This window comes from Eriocheir sinensis, chromosome 63 (assembly GCF_024679095.1).
Source record: "Eriocheir sinensis breed Jianghai 21 chromosome 63, ASM2467909v1, whole genome shotgun sequence".
In the NCBI taxonomy this organism is placed as follows: domain Eukaryota; kingdom Metazoa; phylum Arthropoda; class Malacostraca; order Decapoda; family Varunidae; genus Eriocheir; species Eriocheir sinensis.
Window position 1 is genome coordinate 7,926,328 of NC_066571.1, and position 27,146 is coordinate 7,953,473.

The 27,146-nt window shown below is 45.1% G+C and overlaps 1 protein-coding gene across 9 annotated transcripts; it reads left to right on the top strand.

The window, feature by feature from the left end:
• The first annotated feature begins 516 nt into the window (after positions 1-516).
• Positions 517-25,055, top strand: LOC126986953 (centrosome-associated protein CEP250-like). 9 transcript variants are annotated; one of them, XM_050843504.1, is made up of 20 exons: positions 517-540; positions 12,944-13,045; positions 13,703-13,826; positions 14,366-15,032; positions 17,117-17,218; positions 17,356-17,512; positions 17,657-17,802; positions 18,027-18,191; positions 18,357-18,467; positions 18,705-18,818; positions 19,260-19,380; positions 20,355-20,488; positions 20,949-21,075; positions 21,289-21,435; positions 21,739-21,915; positions 22,012-22,138; positions 22,389-22,585; positions 23,004-23,159; positions 23,289-23,369; positions 24,654-25,055. In XM_050843504.1, the coding sequence occupies exons 2-20, from the start codon at positions 12,980-12,982 to the stop codon at positions 24,714-24,716; spliced, it is 2,982 nt and encodes a 993-aa protein (XP_050699461.1). In that variant the 5' UTR covers positions 517-540; positions 12,944-12,979; the 3' UTR covers positions 24,717-25,055. The 9 variants fall into 9 exon arrangements, with proteins under 9 accessions (XP_050699461.1, XP_050699459.1, XP_050699454.1 ...); XM_050843502.1 differs by lacking the exon at positions 517-540 and adding an exon at positions 10,465-10,838; XM_050843497.1 differs by lacking the exon at positions 517-540 and adding an exon at positions 10,465-10,755.
• Positions 25,056-27,146: the final 2,091 nt, after the last annotated feature.

Genomic DNA, 27,146 nt, shown 5'->3' on the forward strand with positions numbered 1-27,146 from the left:
AGACTCTCGTGCTCACCCCCCGCTCCCCCGTGTGGTGAGGTGAGGAGGAACAGGTGGGGGCAGGTGTAAACAGGTGACGGTAACAGAACAAACAAACAATCAAGTAAACAAACAGTAATAAGAATAAAGATCAGTTTCCCAGCATCCGTCGTTCAGCAAATCACCATGTATATACACGTTCGCTTCGCTCTATTAAAAATCTAAAACAATGCTTGGAAATTATTTGCCGGTGAAAAAAAGGTGCACAAAAATGGACTCTCTCATGCTAATATTCCGGGCGATGAAGTCATTCCCGCGCGGCGACGGTCCAGCGTTGGCACGGGGAATGAATGATTGGTTTGTTCAGCGAGGGCAGGGTGAACACTTGTGTGTGTGTGTGTGTGTGTGGCCTTGCACGCCTGAAATGTTGCAGTTCACACCCGCCACACACTCTTCCTGCCGCTGCTGCTCTGGCTGACCTCTTCCCTCACTGACTCCTGCGCCCCTCCCATCCCGGCCCCCCGCAGCGTAAAGAGGACGGGGTCAGCTACCCAGATAAAGGTGACTGAACCATTTTTTATTTATTTATTCGTGATTCCCCGACATATCAATGGCCAGCCTACTGCCTGGGCGGCGCCGCCAGCAATGCCTCATCACGTCTGATCCGTTTGTTAACAGACAATTATTGATTAACTGCACCGCGCACAAAAGCATCAAACGTTTCACAGATGTGTGCACAACACACACACACACACACACACACACACACACACACACACACACACACTAAGTATGAAAAAATCCCTTTGCTAATGGGTTTTCCGTAACAATAACATCACGAGTGTAATCAAAACAATATTTTCAAGTCGTAATCGTTGGAGCGTTGAATGCAACACTAGAGGGAGGAGGAAGGGAAGGAGGTTCCTTCGGGCCCTTGGCGGCACACACACGGTGAGGCAACGCAGGCCACACACCCACCATGGCCTGCACCAGCAGGACGCCGCGCCAGGCAGGCGTAGGGCCTGGTATACATAACCCCTACATTCCGTGGTTACACTGGTTAGGGTCTGGTTAGGGGCCCCGCGTGCGGACATGACCGCCCTGAGGCACGCCGCTCCGCACGCTAGCGACAAGGAAGCAGGACCTACCTGGTGGCGCTGTGCGGATGACGCAGGGGTTGCCGTTGCGTGTGCAGTGGTTGATCCAGGCCACCACGTCCCTCTGGGTGTAGCCGGCCACCCGCTGGCCCTGCACCTCCAGCAGCACAGCGCCCGGCGCCAGCGAGGGGCCGCCCTGCTGGTAGCGCACGCCGGGGCTGATCTCCCCCAGGTAAGGGAACTCTCCATTGTCCGAGCCGCCCAACACAGTGATGCCGCCCTCCCCGCCGACACTCACCACCGCCTCGATCACCTGCCCCGACCAGTGGTCAGCGCCGCCGCCCCCCGCCTCGCTGCCAACACTCGTCGCCTGGGGAGGGCCGCCCACGCCCTCCTCGCCGCCCGCACTGTGTCCCCTGCTAGTGTCTTGAGTCGGAGGCCGCGCGCCGCTGGGCTGGCCTGGGTTAGTCTTGAGCATAGTGGACCTGGCTGGGCCCTAACACCGCTCCTGAGCACACGAGCACCGCGGGTCACGTCATGTTAGCCACAGCGCCGCGCCGCCACACTCCCTCCGCCGCACTGCTCCAGCCTCAACTTGTCAAAAACAGAGCCATGCTTAGCTAGGCCAGACGCAACCACTGACTATCACTGCTGGTTTCTCCCATGGTGGCGGGAGCCCCGCCTCGGCCTCTCCACACCGCCTCAACACTCCCACACGCCCCTCACAGTTCTCAGGGACAGGCTGGCACTCATGCACTCACACCCACGGTCTCCCAGCCGTATTTCCTCGCATACTACTAATGTTTTCAAACTTTACTTCCAGAGTTCACCTGTGTGACGCATGCGCTCAGACGCGCTCTTTACATGGCTGCCAACCCAACACACCTGAGATTTATCTTTCTCCGAGTTTCGCTCTCCCCGACGCTCCCCGCCGCCCCCAGCACGCCGTGTGCACCACTTGACGGTGTTTTGAGAATAATGGCACCCGTTTGGGGCGTGTTTGCAGCAAGCACGGAGTTGAGGTGAGGAATTTGATAAGTAGGTCGGGTGTGTTGGCCACCGTGACTCGCACACGACTGAGGGGTCGACAGCCGCCTGGCGGGCCGGGGCGGGACGCGGCCCACACTGCTGACGGGGCCCGGCCCTCCCCACCCCGCGCCCCTCCTGCAGGCGAATTAAGCGAAGTCTGAGCGAGAATAAAGAGGGGGGCAGCGCGCCTCCAGACAGCCGGTCATCACTGGCAGCCCCTCCCTGCCAGACCTGCCGGGGCGACACCTGATCCCCGCGCTGCCGGGACTGAAGGTTAATTTAGACGCCAAGCACTACCCCCTCACCCCCAGGGGCGCCGCAGCTTATCTCAGCACCGATAAGGAAGGCAGAGCGGCGGGGCGGCGAGGCGGGGCGGGGCGCTCTGGGGGCCACCTGGCGGCCGTGGGGCGACTCACCTTCCCCAGGTGACCCACGGAAACGTCACTCACGCGACTGACCTCTGACCGGACACCGAGGCGCTGCTGCAACACATACGCCGCGTCCATCACGGGGGTACACACGGACACATGCGTGCACCCCACCCCCCGCCCGGCCCCTCCCCTCCGCTGCACAGGGTATGTACGCTGGCCTGCCCGCCTGACGCAAATCATGCACACTCGGCTGACTATTGACCTCCTGACGCAGAGCCCCGCCACCGAGACCTCCACGCCGCGCCCCGGGAGTGTGTGTGTGTGTGTGTGTGCCGCCGAGGGTGCAGGGCAGGGAGGACACGTACACACGATACGCACATGACTCGTAAATGTTTGTGATCGTTTCTGTTTATGGCATTGCGAGTGAAGCATGACACACACACACACACACACACACACACACACACACACACATACCGCACCCCCTACTCTTCTCCGGCACAGACAAGTCCAGCCCTGATAACAGTACATTCCAAGGTAATCACGCTCCCTTTTCCTCTTCCCTCCCTCCCTTCCTCCCTTCCTCCTTCCCTCCCTCCCTCTCTACATTCCCCAGTAGCCTCCCTCCCTCCTTCCCTCACTCACTCCATTTCCCTCCCTTCCCTGATTCCTCACCAACTGTCTCCTGCGGGATATTCAACTTCCTGGTCAGACCGCCTTCCTTCCCCCTTCCCTCCCCCTCATCGCCGCTGTACCCTTTCTCCCCGCCTCTTCTCTCTCTCTCTCTCCTATTACTGCTTCCACTCGACCCCTTTTCCCTCTTGATCCTCATAATTATGCGTAAATGAGAGAGAGAGAGAGAGAGAGAGAGAGAGAGAGAGAGAGAGAGAGAGAGAGAGAGAGAGAGAGATTAATGACGCACAGAACCATCGCTTTTGTTCCTAAATATTCGCTAACATTAGAACATATAAAGCATGAATAAGCCTTTAATGAGAGAGAGAGAGAGAGAGAGAGAGAGAGAGAGAGAGAGAGAGAGAGAGAGAGAGAGAGAGAGAGAAAATGACACATTGTAAAGACCCAGACAGCTTTAAGTATATGTATATGAGAGAGAGAGAGAGAGAGAGAGAGAGAGAGAGAGAGAGAGAGAGAGAGAGAGAGAGAGAGAGAGAGAGAGAGAGAGAGAGCAAAATAAAGCGAAAGAAGACTAAAGGCAGAAAGGAAAAAAAAGAAAGAAAGAAACAAAGAAAATGAAGTAATAAAAATGGAGGCAAAGAAAACAAAGAAAAAAGGAAAATAATGAAAAAAGAAAACGGGAAAAAAATCGCGAAAGGAAACTAAAGAAGGAAAAAAAATGTCGGAGAAGAAAAAATAAAACAAGAAAGAAAGAAAGAACATAAAGAAAGCAAATAAGAAAAAGAAAGAAAGACGAAGAAGAAAAAGCAACATCGTCCAGCCCATTTAATATTCTACACTTTCTTTGTCTCTACGTTTACTCTCTCTCTCTCTCTCTCTCTCTCTCTCTCTTCTTGCTTTATACAGCCTACGCAAGAAGATTTGGAGAGAGAGAGAGAGAGAGAGAGAGAGAGAGAGAGAGAGAGAGAGAGAGAGAGAGAGAGAGAGAGAGAGAATTGTAAAGGAAGAGAAAGAATGAGGGAATGAAGGAATGAGAGAGTTTGCACGATATAAGGAAGCGAGAGAGCAATTGAGTGAGTGAATGAAAGGAATAAGGAGTTAAAGGATGAGTAAAAAGAGTAAGGGAGTGAATGAAGGATGGAGTAGGAGTGCATATGAGGAAGGGAGAAAATGAGGGGTGAGGAAAGGAGGGAGTTGGAGTGAATTGGAAGGGAGATTGAGAGGGAAGAAGAGAAATAGGGGAATGAGTGAGTAATCTATTCTGAGGTGCATGAATGAGGGAGTGAGGGACAGGGATGAGGAAGGAAGTGAGTGCGGAGGAAAACAACAACACTAGTAGCAAGACATTTAAACAAAGAGCGACTAAGCGTGGAACAAAGGAAGGTAAATTAAGAGGGGGTTGTTAAAAGGGATGGAAGAAGTACACAATAAACAAGGTAAGAAAGGAAGGTATATAAACAGGTGGTTGAGAGAAAGGAATGGAAAGAAGAAGAGATAGATAGAGAGATAGAGAGGGGGTTGTTAAAAGGGATGGAAAAAGTACACAATAAACAAGGTAAGAAAGGAAGGTAAATAAACAGGTGGCTGAGAGAAAGGAATGGAAAGAAGAAGAGATAGATAGAGATAGACAGATAGATAGAGAGATAGAGAGGTGGTTGTTAAAAGGGATGGAAGAAGTACACAATAAACAAGGTAAGAAAGGAAGGTAAATAAACAGGTTGTTGAAAGAAAGGGATGGAAAGAAGAAGAAGAGATAGATAGAGATAGACAGATAGATAGACAGACAGACAGAGTACGAAACAGAAATAGAAGTAAAACGATTTAGATAACTGTATAAATTAGGCAGTGTGGAAATGTTAGCGTGACAGAGCAGAATACTGAATAGAGATGAGAGAGAGAGAGAGAGAGAGAGAGAGAGAGAGAGAGAGAGAGAGAGAGAGAGAGAGAGAGAGAGAGAGAGAGAGGGCAGAGGAAGAAAAAAGTAAAAAAAATGTAAAAGGAAAGAAACTGGATTAAACAGAGTGGGAAAAGAAGGAGAACAAGACAAAAAACACGAATGAAGATTGAAAGTGGAAAGCAAAAAAAAAAAAAAAAGAAAAGATAACTAGACAGAAACAAACAAAAAAAAAAAACACACAAGACACACAAAGGAACACAAAAGAAGGTAACAATAGAGTGAAGAAGATCAAAGAAAACAGAGGAAGTCAAACAACGAAAAAAAAAAAAAAGAAAAAAACACGAGAGAGAGAGAGAGAGAGAGAGAGAGAGAGAGAGAGAGAGAGAGAGAGAGAGAGAGAGAGAGACGGCTTTCCCCTCCTTCCTTCCAGCCGTTTTGGGGAAGGAGGGCTTGAGCGGCTGCGGACGGAATAACCAAATTGTGGGTTGAAAAAGGTCCGCCCGTGTCCGTCAGTCTGCGTCCGTGACTTTGTGGCGAGGAAAAGGTTAAGAGATTGTCCGCTGAGAGAGAGAGAGAGAGAGAGAGAGAGAGAGAGAGAGAGAGAGAGAGTTGAGTGTTGGGAGTGACGACATTGGGGGCAAAAGAAAAAGAGAGAGAGGAAGAAAATAAAGGTGACGATTATAATGATGATGCAAAATGAAAAGAAGAAAGAAAGAAACTAAAGAGAAAAGAAAGAAAGAAAAAAATAGAAAGATAGATAGATGAATAGAGTTAAGGGTGATGAAATTAGACGAAAAATAAGAAAAAGAAGAGGAAGGAGAGAAAGATAATGACGTAAGATGAAAAAAAAACAAGCAGAGAGAGAGAGAGAGAGAGAGAGAGAGAGAGAGAGAGAGAGAGAGAGAGAGAGAGCGGAATGTGCAATATATATTTTTTCTTCCTTTCCCAGACTAATCTAATTTTTATTTTATTACGGTCTTAAATCATGCTGGTCATTGCTATTCTTCTGTGGGTCACGAGTTTATTTATTTTTCTTGAGACTATAACTTTCTTTTTTTTTCTTTTTTCTTTTTTTTCATCATCCTTAGTGGTCTAGTTATTTTATTTTATTTTCGTGCGGTACTTCGTTGTTCCTTAATGATTTCTATACAGACGCTGATTATATTAATGTTTTTTCTTCGTTTTCTTTTTCTTCCTCTTCTTCATGATCGTCATCCTCATGTGCTTTGTCTTCCACTTTTCTTCCTTTTTCACTTATTCTTCATTTTTCTATTCTCCTCCTTCTTTGTCTACTTTTTCTTCTGTTTATTTGCTCTCCACTACTATTATTACGAAATAAATACTACTACTACTACTACTACTACCACTATACGCCTCCTCCTCCCACTTCTACTATTATAAATGCTACTACTACTACTACTACTACTACTACTACTACTACTGCTACTCGGTTACGTCATCAGTTATCAGTCTATCATAGTTTGGCCTCACGTTCGAAGCCTTGCCTATCGAGCAAATGGAAAACGAGGGAATTATAATATATCTCCTGGACCGCCCGAGGGAATAAATATTTGGGATTATTGTTTTTTTTCTTTTACGACCTGAATGCATATTATAGAGTGAATATGAGCGGAGGTCACGGACACACACACACACACACACACACACAGAGCGAGCTTCGTGACCGCAGCTACACGACAAGAATTACGAACACACACACACACACACACACACACACACACGCGCGCGCAGATCTATTTTATCTATTGTTTAATCTTTTTCAAGTGTCACCTGATCCTATGAACGTCACCTGTGTTGATAAAAGGTTAAAAAACATTAATAAAAAAGCAAAAAAACAGCGAATGGTTTAACGAACTTGCATCATTCTTTTAGGTTAAGCCAGAGAGCGTTTGCACACACACACACACACACACACACACACACACACACACACACACACACACACACGGTATATATTTCCCGGTTAATGTTTTTTTTTTTTTCAGGAAGAGTTTTATTTAATTGGCCGTATTGGCTCTCGATATTAAAAGATTTTATCATATTTCTTTTTTATATCAAGTCACTTTAATATATTTACGGTACGTCTGAGAATTTTTGGTCTGTCTGTCTGTGTCTGTTTGCCTGTACGTCTGTCTGTCTGTTTGTCTGCCAGTCTGTCTATCCGTCTGTCTTTCTATCTCCGCCTAACTATGTAAGTGTCTGTCTCACTAGTCTAACTACTACTACTACTACCACTACTACCACTACTATTACAACTACTACACGCCTCCTTCTCCTCCTCCCCCTCCTCCTCCTCCTCCTCCTCCTACTACTACTACTACTACTACTACTACTACTACTTTAATCATCATCATCATCACACTTTTTCATCAACTTTTTCTTCTTATTCTTCTTTCTTTTCATATTATAACCATCACTACATCGAAACAACAACAACAACAACAGCAGTAGTAATAACAGCAAGCATAACAATAATTTTCGCGACCTTTTTATTATTTCATCGCTATTTGCGTCGCGATCTCAATACGTCGCTGTAAGGAGACTCGAGGGAGGAAAACGCTATTACGATGGCAGGCTGTGATAAATTTGGCGAAGGAAGGAGGGAAGGAGGAAGGAAGGAGGAAGAGGAGAAAGGAGAGGAGGAGACAACGAGGAAGAAGCGAAAAGAGAGAAGAAAACGAGGAAGAGGTGAAAAGAACACACACACACACACACACACACACACACACACACATACCGGTACTAACGCAAATTCAGGCCAATGATTCTCGGTGGGCGGATGACACACACGATAAAGAGGCGAAGAGGTGGAAACAAGGATGATAAATTGGTAAAAGAAGAGGAGGAGGAGGAGGAGGAGAAAAGGAAGAGGAAGATGAAAGGAGGTAAAATGAAGTGGATGATGATGATGATGATGGGGAAGAGGCGAAGGACGAAGAAAAGAATGGAGAAAAAGAAATGATGATGATAAAGGGGATAATGATGGAGTAGAAGAAAAGATGAGAAACAGAAGAAGAAAAAAGGAGAAATAGAAGAAGAAGAAGAAGAAGAAGAAGAAGAGGAAGAAGGAAAAGAAGATAATGATGATGATGATGAAGAAGAAGAAGAAGAAGAAGAAGAAGAAGAAGAAGATGAAAAAGAATAATAATAATAAGAAGAAGAAAAAGAAGAGGGAAAAGAAAATGATGAAGAAGAAGAGGAAGCAAAATGACGATGAAGACAAAGAAAAAGAGAAAGAGAAAAAGAAAAAAAAGAACAAAAACAGAAAGCCTCATTAGCATTCAATCACCGTACAGAAAATGAAGGAATAAGAAAAGAAAACAAGAAAAAGAAAACAACCACCACCATTTTTTTTCCTCCGCAACTCAACCAAAAACAATACTTATACCAACACAACACATCCATCACCACCACTACCATCATCATCACCATCTTCACCACACCCACCCACCACCACCACCATCCCATCACCATCAATTTCACACCCATAACCAACATCACCACAATCTTTATCACAACCCGTCCACCAGCATCAACATCACCATACCATCATCATTTTCACGCTCATAACCAACATCAACCACCACCACCACCACCTCCATAGTTACCTGGGGTCCGCTCCACCACCTCTTCATTACCTCAACTAGACTAATCAGCCGCCGTCATCCTCCTAATCACCTTCCCCTTGTCACAGGTGGAGCGCCATTGTCTCTCTCCCCTGCCCCCTTTCACCCCTCTTCCCCATCACCTGCTGCCCCCTCCCCCTTACCTGCTCACCAGTCCCCCCCTCATCTGCTTCCCGCTCTCCCTTTTCATGTTCTCCCTCACCCCTCTCCTGCCACCCTCCACCTTATCCCCCCTTCCCCCTCATCTGCTTTTCTCCCCTCCCAAGACTGCTCAATAATCGATCTTCACGATGTGCCTTGAAAGGGTAAAGAAACCACCGCTATCATTAATTACTGCTGCCCCTACTGCTTCTGCTAGGTTACTACTACTACTACTACTACTATTGCTGCAAGATCTAACCAGTATTTTCATCTTCATCCCTTTCGCTGATAAACTTTTGCCTTCCTTCGTTAATATTTATTTTTCCAGTGACAAGTTATTTCCATAGGGGAGGAGCTACGAAGATACCTGGCTAACAAGAAATGCTAATTCTTCTGATATATATTTTTTTTCAGGAGCAGGGTGGTTTTTTTTTTTCCCCATGCCCATTACTCTTCCCCTAGTCTGCCTGCCTTATCATTCAAAAATAAAAACTGGGAAGGCACCTTTTAGACAGATGGATTTGGCCTGCAAGTTTTCTTTTATTATCCTTTGCCTATTTGCTTTTTTCCATTCAATTCCGGATATAGTGAAAGATGTAACACTACTAAATAACCTGAACTCATGTGGCCACCGTCTGTATGATGTGAAGAAGGGTTAAACTTAAGGTGACAGGGGGAAGAGTTAATGAGTGAGAAGTACAAATGAATAGCATATATAAAAACACAAAGTGAATAAAAAAATAACAGGGCTGAACTATTGGGTTGTGCATAACATAATACTTTATATACAATTTTCAACTAGTTACAAGACATGATAGGACCATATTTATATCTTTCATTTGAATACACTTACAGCATATATAATTTTGCAACATGAGATGGCATGAGTCATGAAGAGGTGAAGAGATGTGGTAAGGATGTGAAAGAGGTGGAGAATGTGGCTTGGTGGAGTGGGTGCAGCATGTCCCTTTGAGGTGGTGTGAACATATGCTATGAGAGCACAGCATGGTGGTTTTGTGGAGAGTGTAGTCAAAGAGGATAAAGAGGATGGAGGTAGGGAGACCACAGGAAAGGTGGACTGATAGGATAGGAAGGAGAATGGTGGAAGAGTGGGGTGGACATGGCATAAGAGGTGTTTGAGCAGCAGGGGCAGTGGGGGAGGGACAGCCAGAGTTGTAAGCAGGTTCATTTTCCTTAAATTACAGTGAGAGACGAAGAACTAGATGTTACTGGTCTGTAATAGAGTAACTTATTCTTCTTTTGAGATTTGATTGATTTAGTGGGGCGTGCGATTATGGCGCCGCAATTAAGTTCTTTGGGAAAAAATTGTTCCATCACTTTAAGGATAAAAAATGGCCAAATCTTGTTCCCTTTCTCTGTTGACTTTGGGGTCCGTGGCCCCCGAGAAGACTATAATAAGTATAGTCTCCCTGGTGGCCCCAGTACGTGCCTTCCCCCGTGGGTCGTCCTTGGTGGCAGGGGGAGCTGCTGGGGAGTGGGGACGCGACAGCCACAGTCGGGCCACGCACCCTGGGGGGAGGCCCCACTTCCCCGCGGGGCAGCTGCAGTCGTTAGGTCTTATCGTTAACCAAAAAATAATGTTGTAACTATAGGTTGTAGTGGGAGGCTGCGTCGGGAGGCACCTGGGCGGGGGGAGGCGGTAATTTCAGGTGTGTCAACCACGGCGTGTGGGGCAGGATGCTTCCATTGCCTTGCACTGAGAGTGATGGGCTTCAAGGCTTTAGTGGCGTTTAGTCAATGGTGTTATTACATGTATCAGAGAAGATTAAGTAAAGGAAACGCCACACTGACCCCAGCACCAACGCCTCCAGCCTCCCTGTGTGTGTGTGTGTGTGTGTGGTGGCCGGGCCGGGCTGCCTCCCATCACAGGTGTGCGTGAGTCACGGGACGCGGCGGCCACAGGTAAACACAACACACGCAACACACGGCGTGGACTGAGGGTTAATAAAAGACTGAAGGTTGATAAAATACATATGATAATACAAAACGGGTGAAGGTTACTACAGAATACATACAAATGAAGGTACGTGGTTAATAGGATACATAATACATACAACACTGCCACAACACAACACACTGCATGGCTTGGCGTGGACTGAGGGCCATAAAACACCCACGAAGAAGAAGAAGAAGAGGGTTAGTAAAAGACTGAAGGTTGATAAAATACATATGATAATACAAAACAGGTGAAGGTTACTACAGAATACATACAACTGAAGGTATGTGGTTGATAGGATACATAACACATACAACACTGCCACAACACAACACAACGCAACACACGGCGTGGACTGAGGGTTAGCAAAAGACTGAAGGTTGATAAAATACATATGACAATACAAAACAGGTGAAGGTTACTACAGAATACATACAACTGACGGTACGTGGTTAATAGGATACATAAAACACATACAACACTGCCACAACACAACACACGGCGTGGCTTGGCGTGGACTGAGGGCCATAAAACACCCACGAAGAAGAAGAAGAAGAGGGTTAGCAAAAGACTGAAGGTTGATAAAATACATATGACAATACAAAACGGGTGAAGGTTACTACAGAATACATACAACTGAAGGTATGTGGTCAATAGGACACATAAAACACATACAACACTGCCACAACACAACACACTGCATGGCTTGGTGTGGCCTGATTTCTTTTAGCTTTTTGTAAAGTATGCACACATGTATTTTGCCAACACTGTAAGCGTTTATATTCAGTGTGGTGGTCTTATGAATAGAAAGTTCATGAGTTGGCCAAGAGATGTGAAATTCTAGGCCAGGGACAGGCATGGCATCCCTCACATTTGACCACCTAACACAGGTAACACATAGAAACCCACTGTAAGCGTTTATATTCAGTGTGGTGGTCTTATGAATAGAAAGTTCATGAGTTGGCCAAGAGATGTGAAATTCTAGGCCAGGGACAGGCACGGCATCCCTCACATTTGACCACCTAACACAGCACTTATAATTTACCTTCTGTAAGTGTTTATATTGACTGTGGTGGACTTATGAATAGAAAGGTTATAATGGTCAGCCAAGAGATGGGATATTCTAAGCCGAGGGCAGGCACGGCATCCCTCACTGTGCAACATTTGACCACCTAACGCAGCACTTATAATTTACCTTCTGTAAGTGTTTATATTGACTGTGGTGGACTTGTGAATAGAAAGGGTATAATGGTTGGCCAAGAGATGGGATATTCCTGGCCGAGGACAGGCACGGCATCCCTCACACATCGCTGTGCAACATTTGACCACCTAACGCAGCACTTATAATTTACCTTCTGTAAGTGTTTATATTCAGTGTGGTGGTCTTATGAATAGAAAGGTTATAATAGTTGGCCAAGAGATGGGATATTCCTGGCCGAGGACAGGCACGGCATCCCTCACACATCGCTGTGCAACACATGACCACCTAACGCAGCACTTATAACTTGAGATTTTTTAAAGTTATTTACCTCATGGATGATACTATAATACTAAAAATTATGAAAACCCAATGTGTAAGTATTATTATAATGAACAACCCTTTGCATGAAACAATATCATACTGAAAAATATTGAAAAAATAGATGAGGCTTTAATAAACTGAAAATAAAAAAGAATCATGAGACTATAGTTTACTAAGGCTCAGGACAAATCCTTATATGACTCAATTGTCCTGAAAATCATGAACAACACCATGCATTCAACTATGAACATGATATCAGTTTGGTCAAGGGAGTGCAAGATGTGTGAATGAAACACTTTCCCAAATTAAATGTCAGATTTCAATGCTCGCTTTGCCACCCCTGACCTATAACCAGTATGCGGCAAGCTGCTTAGGGTTGGCCTCATAAAAGTGTGGAGGAAATCTTCAATGAACTATAACTAAATCCTTCAATGTCTTTGAATGTTAGACAGATTCAGCAACTTGTGGACACCCTCAGAAAATACTCCAGCCCCATGCCAAGTGGGAGAAATGCAGGAGATTCTCCTCAGTTAGAATAATTTGCCTCTGGAGTAGTCTTCCTTCAACAGTTGTACTGCCCCGTACCCTGTCAAAATAAATAAACAGAAATTTGTATGAATTCTAACCCTACAATGCTACCTCTGGAGGTTAATACAAGTGTGTTTGACAGATGCAAGGTTCATGAGGCACCACCACCACCACCACCATGGACGCCGCCCCGACAAGAGAGAAGGAGAAGGAAGACTCGCCTCCTCAAAATTCAGAGTGTGATGTAAGCTCCCTAGATTGCATCACTCAGTATGTATACCTCATATACTACTTGTGTAAGAGTAACTTTTAAAACAATCTTGGGGAAGCTAAAGAGGGGTGCTTTTTACATGGGTACTACTCTTCTAGGGGTTTAAATTTAGTCCACTACTGAACCTGTACCCTTAGGTGACTAATTTTACATGAGATAATTTTTACACAAGTACATTAAGTATTTTAAGCTCTGGATAATTTTTAGAATCTGACAAATCACTTCAAATCAACAAAATGCAGCAAAAAATTCAGATTGCAAGTAAATTTTCAATAAAGGCTTAATTTGTACATTTTAAGCTACAGGCTAATGCAGAATCTAAAAGGTCAGTTAAAGTTAAGAAAATGTGAAGTAAACCAATATTCCTATGCTCCTCCATCATGCATAAGTGGATCCTTTAACCTGGTAGCTGCGGGGATCATGTTTCTTAAAGGCCCTACCCTCTAAGCGAAAAAAATGTGAAAAAAATCATCACTCACACAAACCATTTCACAACATATATCAACGCATTTTTGGGGGGTTTATATCATGGCAAAAATTTGGCCTGTCGCTGGTACACGGTAAAGCCACAAATTTGGCCCATCGCTGCTACCGGGTTAAGTGTGTCTGAAGAGCCTTTGTGTGTGCCAGGAGACAGAGCCAGACGGGGACAGTGTGTGGAGCAGCAGGTCGGTGAGTGCCAGCGACGGCGGCACAGACAACACCTCCTCTGTGGGCTCGCCTCTCCGTGACCTGCCAACCGTGCGGGCCAAGGGTAGGTTGACCACTAAGGCGAAGGGTCAGATTATTGATTGTTATTTGTGATTAAGTTGTTGAGAGATTTGTTGCATTATTCCAGTCTTTTGTGTGTAGATATAATGGCTATTTTCATCGCTGAGGCTCAATTTAATCCAGTTTTCAGTTAATTCTTCATCCATTTGTGCTACTGCCTTTTATTTCCTAATCATTCGTCTGTGTTTCCTTGATGCACATATTTATAAGCAATTATCAAATTCCTTGACTTATATTATTATACACCAACTTACTACATTTATCAGATTTTTTTAATATTTATTTTCACATTAAGGCAACATCCCATTACTACTTCATATTTGGTGTTAAACTTTTCTTAATTGCAACTTCAGTCATAGTTCCAACCATTGCTCATCACTTCATCATAGTTCCAAGCATTGTTCATCACTTCAGTTATAGTCTAAACCATTGTCCATCACTTCAGTTCAAACCATTCTTCATCACTTCAATCATAGTTCCAACCATTCCTCATCAGTCTGCCCTTCACCCCATCTCACACAGAGGAGGGAGACAATGAGATCCACAAGCTCATCCTGGCTGCTGAGGCTTTGGTGCTGGAGCGTGCCAGGCTCAAGATAACAAGCAACCCCCTGCCCCGAGGCTCCATGGAGACCCTCATGAGTAACAGCACTGATGTCGCCTCCAACACCTCAGTGGCAGGCAGGACGCATGGTGCTGCCCTCCCCGATAACAGGTGTGGTGCATCAAACTCAGGGTACTTCACCGACACAGAGAACACCGGACAAGCGTCGTATATGTCCTCATCACTGTCAGCGGAAAAGTCTATGAACCTGGATGTTTACGGTGAAAAAGACCAACATTCCGTCCAGTCCAGGGAGAGTTTGTCGAGCACTGGATGTGACTCCCTCATCCTGTCCAAGGTGTCTGATTCATCTCTCAAAGGCCATGGTCACCTCCAGCCTGAGAATGTTGTGCCAGCCGAGAACACGCCAACCGGCATCCCTAGACTGTCCCTGGAGCCGCTGAGAGACCTGGAGTGTGGAAGGGCGACGGGGGTGTCTGAGGAGAGGGTCGCCATCAACAAAGTGGAGAAGGAAGCCTGCAACTCTAGCATCCGAGGGTCGTCTGGAGGCACCGTTCGCCCCCAGAAGGAACCACAGATCACAGTCTCAGGGGAAGATCACTTTAATGGGACACTTTTTGCAGGGTAAGTGGCTTCTGACCATCATTTCCCCACTGTGAATTACTTGAAGCTGATATATGGTAATCTTTCTTGCTGACGGATAGTAACAATTTTCCTAGTATTATTCTCTACAAGCATAAATAAGTGTATAATTACTTGAGAGATTTCAATTTCCATTCTTGAACTATAGTCTTCCAAATATGTCGAGGCCAGTCTGGCGTAGGCTCCCACGGGTCCTTTCCTCCCCTCTGCTCAGCCACACAGTCCCAACACCTATCTCTTCCTCTCACATGTAAGCTATAGGTAACATATGAGAGGAAAAAATAGGGGACTGTGTGGCAGAGCAGAGGGGAGAAATTGACCCTCGGGAACCAACGTCAAAACGGACTTGACAATTTGGTTTCAATATAGTCTCTCCTAGGCTATGTATATATTGTACCTTGAAATAATGCACATGATGTATCTAATAAATATCAATCAGGAGCAGTGGTAATGGTGGTGGTATGGCAAAAGAAACAGTAGTGGTGCTGGTGCTAATATTTAACCCGGTAGCAGCAGGGATCATGTATCTTAATGGTCCCTCTAAGTGAGAAAAATGAGAAAAGTTCATCACTCACACAAACCATTTCATAATATATATCAAAGCATTTGTGATCAGTTTATGTATCATCTATTTTGGGGGGTTTATATCATGGCACAAATTTGGCCCGTCGCTGCTACACGGTAAAGCCACAAATTTGACCCGTCGCTGCTACCGGGTTAGGGTGTGGTGGTGGTGGTGGTGGTGGCAGCAGCATATATGGTGTGGTGGGGATGTAGGCACCAATGCTTGCCGTGTGGTGGTAATGCTGCCGCCAGTGTTAGGGTCCAGCATTATCTTTACAGTCCTGCGGCCTCACTCTCCTACTCTCCCTCACAGGACTCTCAGGACCCCTCAGGTATCCTACACTTGCATGATGCCACACACACACTCACACACACACACACACACACACAAAAAAAAAAAGTGTCAACTGACATTTCCTTTTTCATCTACTTTTTTATTTATTTATTTGAAATGCATAAAATTCCCACAAATTTGATCTCCCTTTTAACTGTCAATAATTCACTATTTTACAAACTATTTCACTGTCATGTTACAATTTTTAGTTAGATAACAAGAGAAGAGCAATGCATATGTTTGGACACACTGTATGCTTTTCCTAATAATTATTTTGGTAAGAAGGAATGATGTTTAGAACCATCTGTTTTACCTCTTCTTATGCCTTGACTTGAATTAAGACTTTTTTGGGGGATGAAGTATTTTATAAACAAGGGCTTTGTTGATCCCTGTATGGAGTGTGCATCTCATGTGTGTGTGTTCAGCTCACACAGCTCTTGTGGACAGAGTCAAAGGCTTTTCTTCTCATGTCCTTTCTTTCTGGCTGTCTTCCATCCCTTACATTCCACTGCACTGTTGCCTTTCTTGCTGTCTTCTAGTGCTATTTTTATGCTAAGTACTCTTTAGACCTTGCTAACTGCAGGCCTCCACCCCCCTCCTGTGGCCATGCTGTTCAACTTCCAAATGCAAGAGTTAACCATATCTATTTTTTCATTCCTCTTACTGGTAAACTGTAACAGCATTCTTTCCTCTGTGCTTCCTCCCTCCTATGACGTGAATGCTTTCGGGAGGGGAGTATTAAGTCACTTCTCTAACTGAATCTGAAGACATTCCGGTCTATAAATAATCAAATCAGAGGATTGTAACTCCTCCTATTTACCTTTTATGGGAGCAGCATTTTATGTTTTTTCCCAATGTTATTTTTGTGGCCTTAGCTGCCTCCTTTGCTATACACGTATATAAAAAACTATGCACTCATTGCCTTCTCCCTGTACACCCCCCTAGCCCTAGACACACACCACACCTTTTAAAGAAGACATTCTGGTCTATAGATGACCAGAAGATTTACATTTTCTGTTTCTGTTGAGAATGATTTTTTTTTTCAAATGTGGGAATGATGATGTAAGTATGATGTACAAATATAATGAAAGAAATTAATATAAAATAGTGTATATACATATATAATTTATTGGTCAGGCCATGCGTTTAATTGATGGTGTGGCCCCAGCAGGGCAGGCGGCCAGGCTGCCTCAGTGATGGTGCATGAGGAGGGCAGCTGCCTGCTGAACCTGGCCCTGAGTGCCACCAGCAGCCTCAAGAGGCTCACAAGGTGAGCTTCTTATCCCTGCAGGATGTCATTGTCTGAGGGCAGTTTTCATTCTTTACTTGAAATATAAAAATCAGATGTAACATTTCTCTAGGTATTTACAGCCTAGGGATGTAACTAATGCAGCAGTGTGCCTACAGGTTGATGCGACAGGTGGGGGCACTGCAGCTTGGTCCAGACACCCCACGGGTGGGTGAGAGTGTGGTGCAGGAGCTGGAGCAGCACGAGGCACACCAGCAGGGCTTGGAGACCAGACTCACCGCTGCTGCCACTCGGCTGCAGACAGCTGTGGCTCAGGTGAGACTGATTATATCAGTCCCTGTGATTGGCCAATCTGTGAACAGTTGACTAAACTTATTATGATGAATTATTATTTTTCAGTTTAATTTCTGTAAGGCAGTCTCAAAAGGTGCCTCGTCTGACACAAAAACTACCTCACAGGTGCGAGGGCTGGAGGGGCTGCAGCAGGAGCACCAGCGTGAAGCATCAGTCATGCACCGCAGCGCCTTGGCTCTGCTGGAGCAGGTGGAGGCCGGCCTGGAGTCCTGTAACTTGGGGCACATGCTGGCCGTCACCTCCCCAAGAAGGTGAGTTGTGTTGCCGTGACACTTTCCTCCGTGAGTTCTTAGGCAAGAAAGCATTTTTGGCCAGCATGCCACTTACCTCCACAGTATCTATGTCCTTCACATGCTTTACAAGACCAGGGTAAATCAGTTTGGGTTATTGCTCAAAACAAATGTAGAAGAGCTGTAGAAATGTTCAGTGGTAAGAATGTGGGTGCAAGGCTAACAGCTGACTCTGTGGCATTGAGGCGGTGCCCTGCACGAGTGATGGAGGACATAGGGTCAGCAGTGGCCCTGCTGGTGGGGGAGCTGAGCAGGAAGACCCAGCGCATCACCAGGGCCGAGGCAGAAACTGGCCACCTGAGGACGGAGCTGCAGGCTGTGCGGGAGGACCTGACACACCGAGACTCAAGGTGATGGAGGAGCCTCATTTGGGTGTTAAGGTTTTGTGTTGCATGTCACTCATTCCTTTAACATTCTATTATGAAATCAATGTTATTGCAAATTTTTTCAAGTATGTTAGTGGCTCTTTGATAAAAAAGTATTGTACAAGTTAACAATGGCTACTGTGGCTGCAGGGCAAGGCTGAGTGAGGCAGACGCCTGGCAGGTGAGGCAGCAGAGTGAGGAGGACCTGACCTCCCTCAGGCAGTGCCTGGCCCAGGCAGAAAGCAACCTCTCGGAAGCACAGTAAGCTACTTCATGAAGATGTTTTGTTTCCTGTTTCCCATTGCTGAAGAAATTCAAGTACAATATTGGTATCATTTAGTGAGCAGGTAATGAACAGCAGGGTATTAGAAAGGTTTATAACTTTGTAAACATGTCATTAGAGGCTCACTCATGTGACTGTCTTAAGTTAAAGCCAAATGGCATGGTCATCACTTCATCCATTGCTAGAAACTTCCACTTGTAATTCTGTCTTTCCAGAATGGAAAATGCCAGACTCAGTGAAGAGAACAAGAGGCAGACAAATGACAGCACTGCTGCCCTCGCTGCCTTGCAGAAGAAGCTGTGTGCGGTGCAGCACAAGGCGGAGACAAGGCGAGTTGGGTTCACACAAAGTATTGAGGCGTTATCAGCCACCAAAACACCTTCATATTTGCCTTCACTCATTCACTACTCCTTTACAATGAGACATACTGGTGGGAGTATTTCTGGCTCATGAAATTGATGGTATTTGAGGATATGAGTAGGGTACATTAGCCAATTTGTATGCACCACTCCAATTAACAAAGGTATCAGAAATATCTTTAAAACTGTTCTGAGGTATGTAAATGAACTATTGTCGACATACAGCTTCGATAATCATTCTATATTTTCACAAAAGATGTTTTATGGCACCTCAGTCTTTTTTCTGATACAACTGCTCTTTAGAAGGTGCCAACAAACTGAACACCCTCTCAGAAGCAGGGATCTCAGGGCACAGGGGTTCTATAGGGTGAGTGAGCACAAGGGTTGCTTAGTGTGTGTGTGTGTGTTCAGGGTGAGCGAGCTGGAGCGCGACCTTCATCTGAGCACCAAGGAGAAGCAGCGTTTGGAGACCACCGTGGGGGAGGTGAAGGACCAGCTCACCCTCAGGACACAGCAGGTGCACGTGGTGGAGGTAAGGGGGAGGACAGGTAGGGAGAGGGTATGGGAAAGTTTTGGGAAGTTTCGTTTAGTCGGCGCAACATCTGTGGTCATATGCCGGAGAGAGACAGAAGGGGAAGGAATTATATGAGAAGGGAACAGACCCCAGGAGACGGGATGCAACCCCCGATTAATACCCGGTACCCATTCACTGCTGGGTGGACAGGGGCGCAGGGTATCGGAAAAGCCGCCAGAGGGTAAGGGAAGGGAGGAGAGAAGACACTATAAGGAGGGAAGAGCAGGGAGCATCTGTAGGGGGGCAATGGAGTCTAGGAGGAAAAGAAGGAACAGGATGAATTTGGAGCATTTTCTGGGGCAGGATGGAGTACACTGACATTAGATGAAGAGAGTTGGAGGATGCTGGGAAGGCCTTTGTTTTGCAGTGGACTGGTAAAGGTTGATGGTGGTGATGATGATGATGATATAGAAACCCTAAAACTTAATATGTGGGCTTTTTTTTTAATCATGCAGGCTTATTTTTCATTATTGCCTTCTTTTTATTTGCCCTTGAGCTGTTTCCTTTACTGTAAAAAAAAATAATAATAATAATGATAATATACATATCTACTGATGCTAACAAGAGATTTAAAGTAGTACAAACACAACAAATCATCATACACTACTTGTTACTGACAGATCCAGGCTGAGTGTAGGAGTGGAAACAATGACTGAACCACACACAATATTTGCCTTAACCCGTCCGCTGCGATTGGCACGGATTTCGCCTTCACTGGTAGCCTGGTAACACATGCTCCCTGGTCTTTCTCTGCCTCTGTGGTGGATAGTGGAGTGTTTCCCATGTGGTATTGGTGCATGACTACATTTTTCTTCACTGAATTGTAGCAGTCACTTTTTGTTCCATTCCTGTAGCTTGGTGATGTCTCCTTGTAGGAAATCCGCAGTCAAGGGGTTAAAGACAGACACAGATTCCTCCATCACATTCCACAGGAGGAGAACAGTCTGCTGATAGAGAGCCTAAGGACAGCCCTGAAGCAGCAGCAGGCGGAGGTGGAGCAGCTGCGGCAAAATCTGGAGACAACCAACACAGACAAGACTCAGCTGTCCCACTCCCTTACCGAGCTGTGAGTGTGTGTACCTCTGTGAACATGGAAACTGTCTAGTGGAATGTCATTTTTATTTATTTTATCTTATTTATTTACATGATAGTTCAAGACACAGTTAGGGACTCTGTGGGCCCTGAGCAGTGAGGGCACGTCTTTGGCTTGGCGCTGGAGAGTCTGCATTGCCTCTCAAGGGCCCGGGTTTGAATCTCGGGGCGGGTCGGTGTTAAAAATATATCTTTTGAGTAGATCAATTTCTCTTTCATGTGCTTCAAGTGGTAGATCCCCCCCTCTATGTTACGGGGTGACTGCCACATCGTAAAAACAAATGAGAAATTATTATTATCAAATTTGTGGGGAGGGGTGAGTAATAGTAAATGATTGAAATGTTTGCATGTAAGGAGTATTTACAACATTCATCTTTGTTGCTGTTGTTTGTTTTGAGTCATGTTTTCTGAGTTTATCTGTTTTCCCCTTCCAGGAAGCAGGAGACAGCAGTTAAAGAGGAGGAGCTGCAAGAGGTGAGGGAGAAGGCTGCACTGCTGAAGAGGAGAGTCACAGAGCTGGAGGAGGAGCAAAGAGAGACCCAGAACACGCTGCAAGGCAAGGTGAGGCCAGACAGTGAAGTGCACCTTTGGAAATTTTCAAAAGACCAAATATTCTGTGACTGGAACTTGCATCATATTATGCAAGCATATCATGATGTCATTAAATAATTGTCCAACTCAATAGCCAGAGAAGCTTTGCACTGAAAGGAATGAGAAACAGCCCTGCAGCTTTCAGTGTACCTATGTGACCAATGTGTGTCGTCTGGCCCTCAGGTTGACAGCCTCTCCTCGGAGCGGAGTGACCTTGAGACCAAAGTGAGGGCTCAGGAGCTGGCTATGCTCCAGCTGCGCACAGAGCTGGAGATGGAGAAGGTGCAGACCAGAGCACTCACAGAGGAGGCAGCTGCAGCGGGGAAGAAGGTTGGTACACATTGCCAATGAATGAATAAGCAGCAAACTCGCTTGCATTGGATAAGGTAATAATTTCAATAAAAAAATCCCTCCATTTTGATGCTTCTTCTTTGCAGCTCCGCCATGTGAGGGCACAGCAAAAGTTCTGTTTGCTTCTCCCCATACACATCATCCATGCTGACTCCAGTCTTTCCTCTTTTCCACTCTTCTCTCACTTTAGAAGAAAGCATAACTAGTACTACATGGCAGCTTGACAGATCAGTATCTTGGTCCTGTTCCAGCTCTGACACAGCCTCCCACTTTACCCAACAGGCCAAAGACCTACAGGAGCGTCTCTGGACACAGGCACGGCGGCTACGGAACAGCAGCGGCAGCAGCATTGCCACTACTGATCTAGGTCATCGTGAGCAACAACAGCAGCTAGGAACAAGTGTCACCTCAGCATACAGCAGCTGCACCAGTCTTTCTCACCCCCCTGCCACACCAAAGGTAATGCCGCTGCTCTCTCCGTAACAGTGTGCAGAATATTGTAAGCTGAGGAAAATGATCAGATCACCACTAACGAGCCACACTTTTTGGCCACAGGTTGCTAACATTGACAAGGACAGCCTGGCCAGGGAGGAGCGGCTTCAGTCCCTGCTGCGGGAGAAGGACGTGGAGATGCGCAGCCTTCACCACAGCCTGTCCTCACAGATCACCAACAAAAACCAAGGTGGGCTGAACTCATGAATACCCTCAGCAACACCTCCAGGCCCATTTTCTACCTGCTCTTAGTGTTGATAGGTGACACATTGTTAAGGGGGGATAGGATAGGATGACGAGTGTAAATTTGAATAGCGTTGGTTGATGGGAGAGAGATGGAGGTGAGAGATGGATGTGGTTGACAGAAAGATTTGGGAAGGTGGTGTGCTTCTGCCTATATGAGTCTAAGGAGGTCAGCATAATCTCTTCCCTCCTTGCAGAGCTGGAGATGCTGACCAACAAGCTGACTGGCCTTGAGGAGCAGCTGTGCACACTGGTGAAGGGCCTGGAGGCAAGTGCAGCCATCGGGGACATCACCTCTGAGGTCGGCCATCTGCTGCAGGAGAGGACGCAACACCTTGACACCCTGCAGCAGTCCTCCCACTGGCTACAGGAAGAACTGTCCTCCCTGGCGATGGTGTGTGTGTGTGTGTGTGTGTGTGTGTGTGTGTGTGTGTGTGTGTGTGTTTACCTAGTTGTGTTTTCTTAGGAGTACCTTGTCAATGAATTTCCCAGCTTTTTCTATTTTTTTGCGGTAAAGGAAACATCTCAAGGGCAAAAACAAAACAAAAAAACACAAAATGCCCTCTCTGAACTGCACCTCTAAAAGGTAATACAGAGGAGAGTGGTCAAAGAGGTCAGTTATGGAAGTAGAGGTGTCTTGATACTTTCCCTCTTAAAAGATTTCATATCATAGCCAGGAGAAAATACAGACGAAAAAAGTCTGTTCCAGAGGTTACCAGCGAAAGTGATGAAAGAATGAAGATGCTGGTTAACTCATGCATAAGGAATTTGGATAGAATAGGAAGTCTACTTAAACTCCTCTTTGTGTGCAGGAAAACCAGACGCTGAGCACTGAGCTGATGGCGTCCAGGAGGAGTGAGAAGGACCATTTCGGGGATGCCCAGCGGAGCGTGAGGCAGGCCAGGCAGGAGGCAAGGGAGGAGAGGGTGGCCAGCGCTCGTCTACGTGAGGAGTGTTCCAGCCTACAGGTAATTCCCCTCACACCACCCCTGCACACATTTAGTGCTCCCGTTTTCTCCTCTCTTTCCAAACTCCAACTTTTCTATTTTCACGTTACCCCTTCCGGTGCTTAATGAGTGTCTCTGTCCCTCTGTCAGGCCCAGCTAGACTTGGCACAATACTCACTGCAGCAGGAGAGGCAGGAAAGGAGGATGACTGCGATGGTGAATGGTGTGAAGGTAAGGAAACAATGGTGTGTGTGTGTGTGTGTGTGTGTGTATGTGTAGTAATTTTTAGGCCATGAATTATACAAAGGTAAATGTCAGGAGGGGTATTTCATCTCATTTTGAAGCCCATAAAAAATTGAAACACTGGAGAATGAACCTTTTTTCCAACGATTTACCTTGGAATGAAATCTGAACCCCCAAGACATGAGGCAGACACACTAGCGTTGAATTTTAACCCGTCCGCTGCGATTGGCACAGATTTGGGTTTCACTGGTAGCCTGGTAACATTATACTCCTAGGTCTTTCTCTGCCTCTGTAGTGGATAGTGGTTTCCCATGTGGTATTAGTATGGTGGATTTCCCCTCCCAAGGTGCATGGCTTTACATTTTTCTTCATTGAATTGTAGCAGCCACTTTTTGTTCCATTCCTGTAGCTTGATGTTGTCTTCTTGTAGGAAATGCACAGTCAAGGAGTTAAGGAAATCAGTTACATGAAGGGAAGAAATTCTGCGTACATACTTGTGAGCGCACTGATGGACAACCAAAGCAATCGAGTGGCAACCCAGAAACCATAGACATCAGTACAGACATAGAACCAGGAAATGAGAGCGTTTGAAGGAGCAGGATGGAGAGGTGGAGGACATCAGTAAAGGCCAATATTACACAGGGGATTAATAATGGTTGAAGGTGATGATGATAATGATGGTGATAGTGAATGAGAGGCATGAACATAATGATTCTCTTTTTGCATAAGTATTGTCATGGTCTAAGAAGAAGAGAAGAAGAGGACGGAAAAGAAAGAAAAATAAGTAGCAGTATTTTAGCATAGTAGTAAAATCATAGAAAAATAGTATGAACATTATATTCACCCCTGTAAAAACTCATTAACCCGGTTTTTTTTTTTTTTTTTTTTTTTTTTACAGCAAAGGAGACAGCTCAAGGGCACAAAAAAGTAAACATTAATAAAATAAAAAAAGCCCGCTACTCGCTGCTCCTAAAAAGAATCCAAGAATCCAAAAAAGCTGTGGGGATCATGCTTCTTAATGGTCCCTCTGAGCGAGAAAAATGAGAAAAAATCATCACTCACACAAAACATTTCATAATATATATCAAAGCATCTGTGATCAGTTTATGTATCAACTATTTTGGGGGGGTTGTATCATGGCACAAATTTGGCCCGTTGCTGCTACACGGTAAAGCCACAAATTTGGCCCGTCGCTGCTACTGGGTTAAAACAGCGATTACACTCAAGACGTAATTTTTGCTGTAATCAACTTCTGAACATTATCCTCCTCAGCACCAAGAGTTCAGCAGCCTGTTGGAGAGTGCCTCGGCTGCCCTCAGCGACTACAAGCCTTGAGGCAGCACCCCAGCGCCGCACTCACCTCACACTGCCACGGAATCAACTGCCCTGAATCAAGTGCCACACCAAAAGCCACACCAAAAGCCACACTAAGCCAAGGAAATCCTGTAATCTCTTTGTAACAGATTCGGTGTCATACGTCTATATTTCACACCTCAGAGTTTTGTATACCACCTATTTTTGTACAGTTTTATACCTTTTGGAAGCTCTTATGAAAAAAGTGTAACTGCACACACACACACACACACACACACACACACACACAGTAGATATAGAGATTGGACAGCACGAGATACACACACACACACACACACACACACACACACACACACACACACACACACACACACATGCATACCAAAAACAAAAATGAAAAAAAATAAAGCATTCACAGTATATAATAATTTGTATACCCTTTTTAATCTATGAAGTTGATAAGGAAAATCTATTTTGAACTTAAGGTAGTGTTCTGCTAATTTGCAAAGAGAACTTACCACATCAATATAAGAGAATACTAAAGACATGTCTATATAATATGTACATACTTGGACAGAATGAAGGTATTTTTATCATGTTAAATATAAGAAAAGATGACGTAAATGATTTTTCTGCAAGTACGTATGAAGAATATAGCAACTGACCAGCGATACTATCATCAACTCGGACTTGAAAATGACAAACTTGCAGGTCCTTTGCTATACTGTTCATACTTACTTGCATGATAAGCCTTTGTGTCATGAGTTTTTATATTATAACATTATAAAAATATATCTTCATTCTGCAAAAGTATGTATAGATTTTCGGCCACCTCTTTTGATTCTTTTTAAAGGAGCAGCGAGTAGCGGGCTTTTTTATTATTTCCTTTTTTTGTGTGCCCTTGAGCTGTCTCCTTTGTAAAAAAATAATAATAATAATAATAATATCTGGACATGTCTTTTATATCATCATACATTGCTATGATAATCAAAGTCACGTTCTTCTTGCAAAATTGGCGTTGAAAAATAGCCAAGTCATCCCTCTGCCCAAGGAGGCTGAGAGAAAATTTTAATTCGTGTAGCAATGGGCTTCAAAACGCCCGTCTGGAATCATGAGGGTAAAAAAACTATAAAGCGAGATAAATTTAGACAGCGACAGCAAATGCTTTCTATACTTCTAACCCTCACCTATAAAATCCATCAGGAGTATTTAAAGGAGAAAAATAGGGCACGCACTGACGTCATGGGCAGGAAAATTCTTAAGGGTCACTAATACCAAAGGAAGAACGAAGAGGTCGGTTCATGCTATGCCTTTACCGGAAATTCACCTAGGCCTCGGGGCAGAGGTAGGCAGGCGAGGGGCAGGGAAAGCTTTCCAACTGACGTCACGGCCAGGAACCTCTGAGGCCCCTGACCCAATGCCTGACCGCCGGTATAAGAACATAAGAACATAAGAACGCAGGAGTCTGCAAGAGGCCGGTAGGCCTGTACGAGGCAGCTCCTTTGACCCTAAGCTCCCGTGTATCTAACCCCACCTAATATCGCTGTCCATGAATTTATCTAGTCTATTTTTGAATGTGACAATTGTATTGGCACTCACCACATGACTGCTAAGCCTATTCCACTCATCCACCACCCTATTAGTAAACCAATTTTTGCCTATGTCCCTGTTGAATCTGAATTTATCCAGTTTAAACCCGTTACTTCGTGTCCTACCCGGTTCTCTTACCAACAAAACCTTATGAATGTCTCCCTTATTAAAGCCCTTCATCCATTTATAAACCTCGATCATGTCTCCACGCACCCTTCGCCTTTCTAGAGAATGCAAGTTTAACTGTTTGAGTCTTTCCTCGTATGGCAAGTTTCTCAACCCTGAATCATCTTAGTCATCCTCCTCTGCACCGATTCTAACATTTTGATATCCATTCTATAGTAGGGTGACCAGAACTGAACCGCATAGTCAAGATGAGGTCTAACTAATGCTAAATATAGTTTGAGGAAGACTTCGGGGCTTCTGTTGCTTACGCTCCTTGAAATAAATCCCAGTACCCTATTAGCTCGATTTCTAGCTTGAATGCATTGTGCCCTTGGACGGAGATCAGAGCTCACTAAGACCCCTAAATCCTCTCACACCCAGACCTACTTATGAGAGTGTCATTTAAGCAATAGTTATGTGAGGGTTGTTCCTACCTACACTCAGAATACTGCACTTCCCTACATTGAACTCCATCTGCCATTTATCCGCCCAGTCATATAATCTGTTGAGTTCACCTTGGAGAATACTAGCGTCCTGATCCGACTCAATTACTCTACCGATCTTGGTATCATCTGCAAATTTACTAACATCACTACTAATTCCTGTGTCTAAGTCATTGATATAAATAATAAACAAAAGTGGACCTAATACCGAACCTTGTGGGACCCCACTCGTAACACATCCCCAGTCAGATCT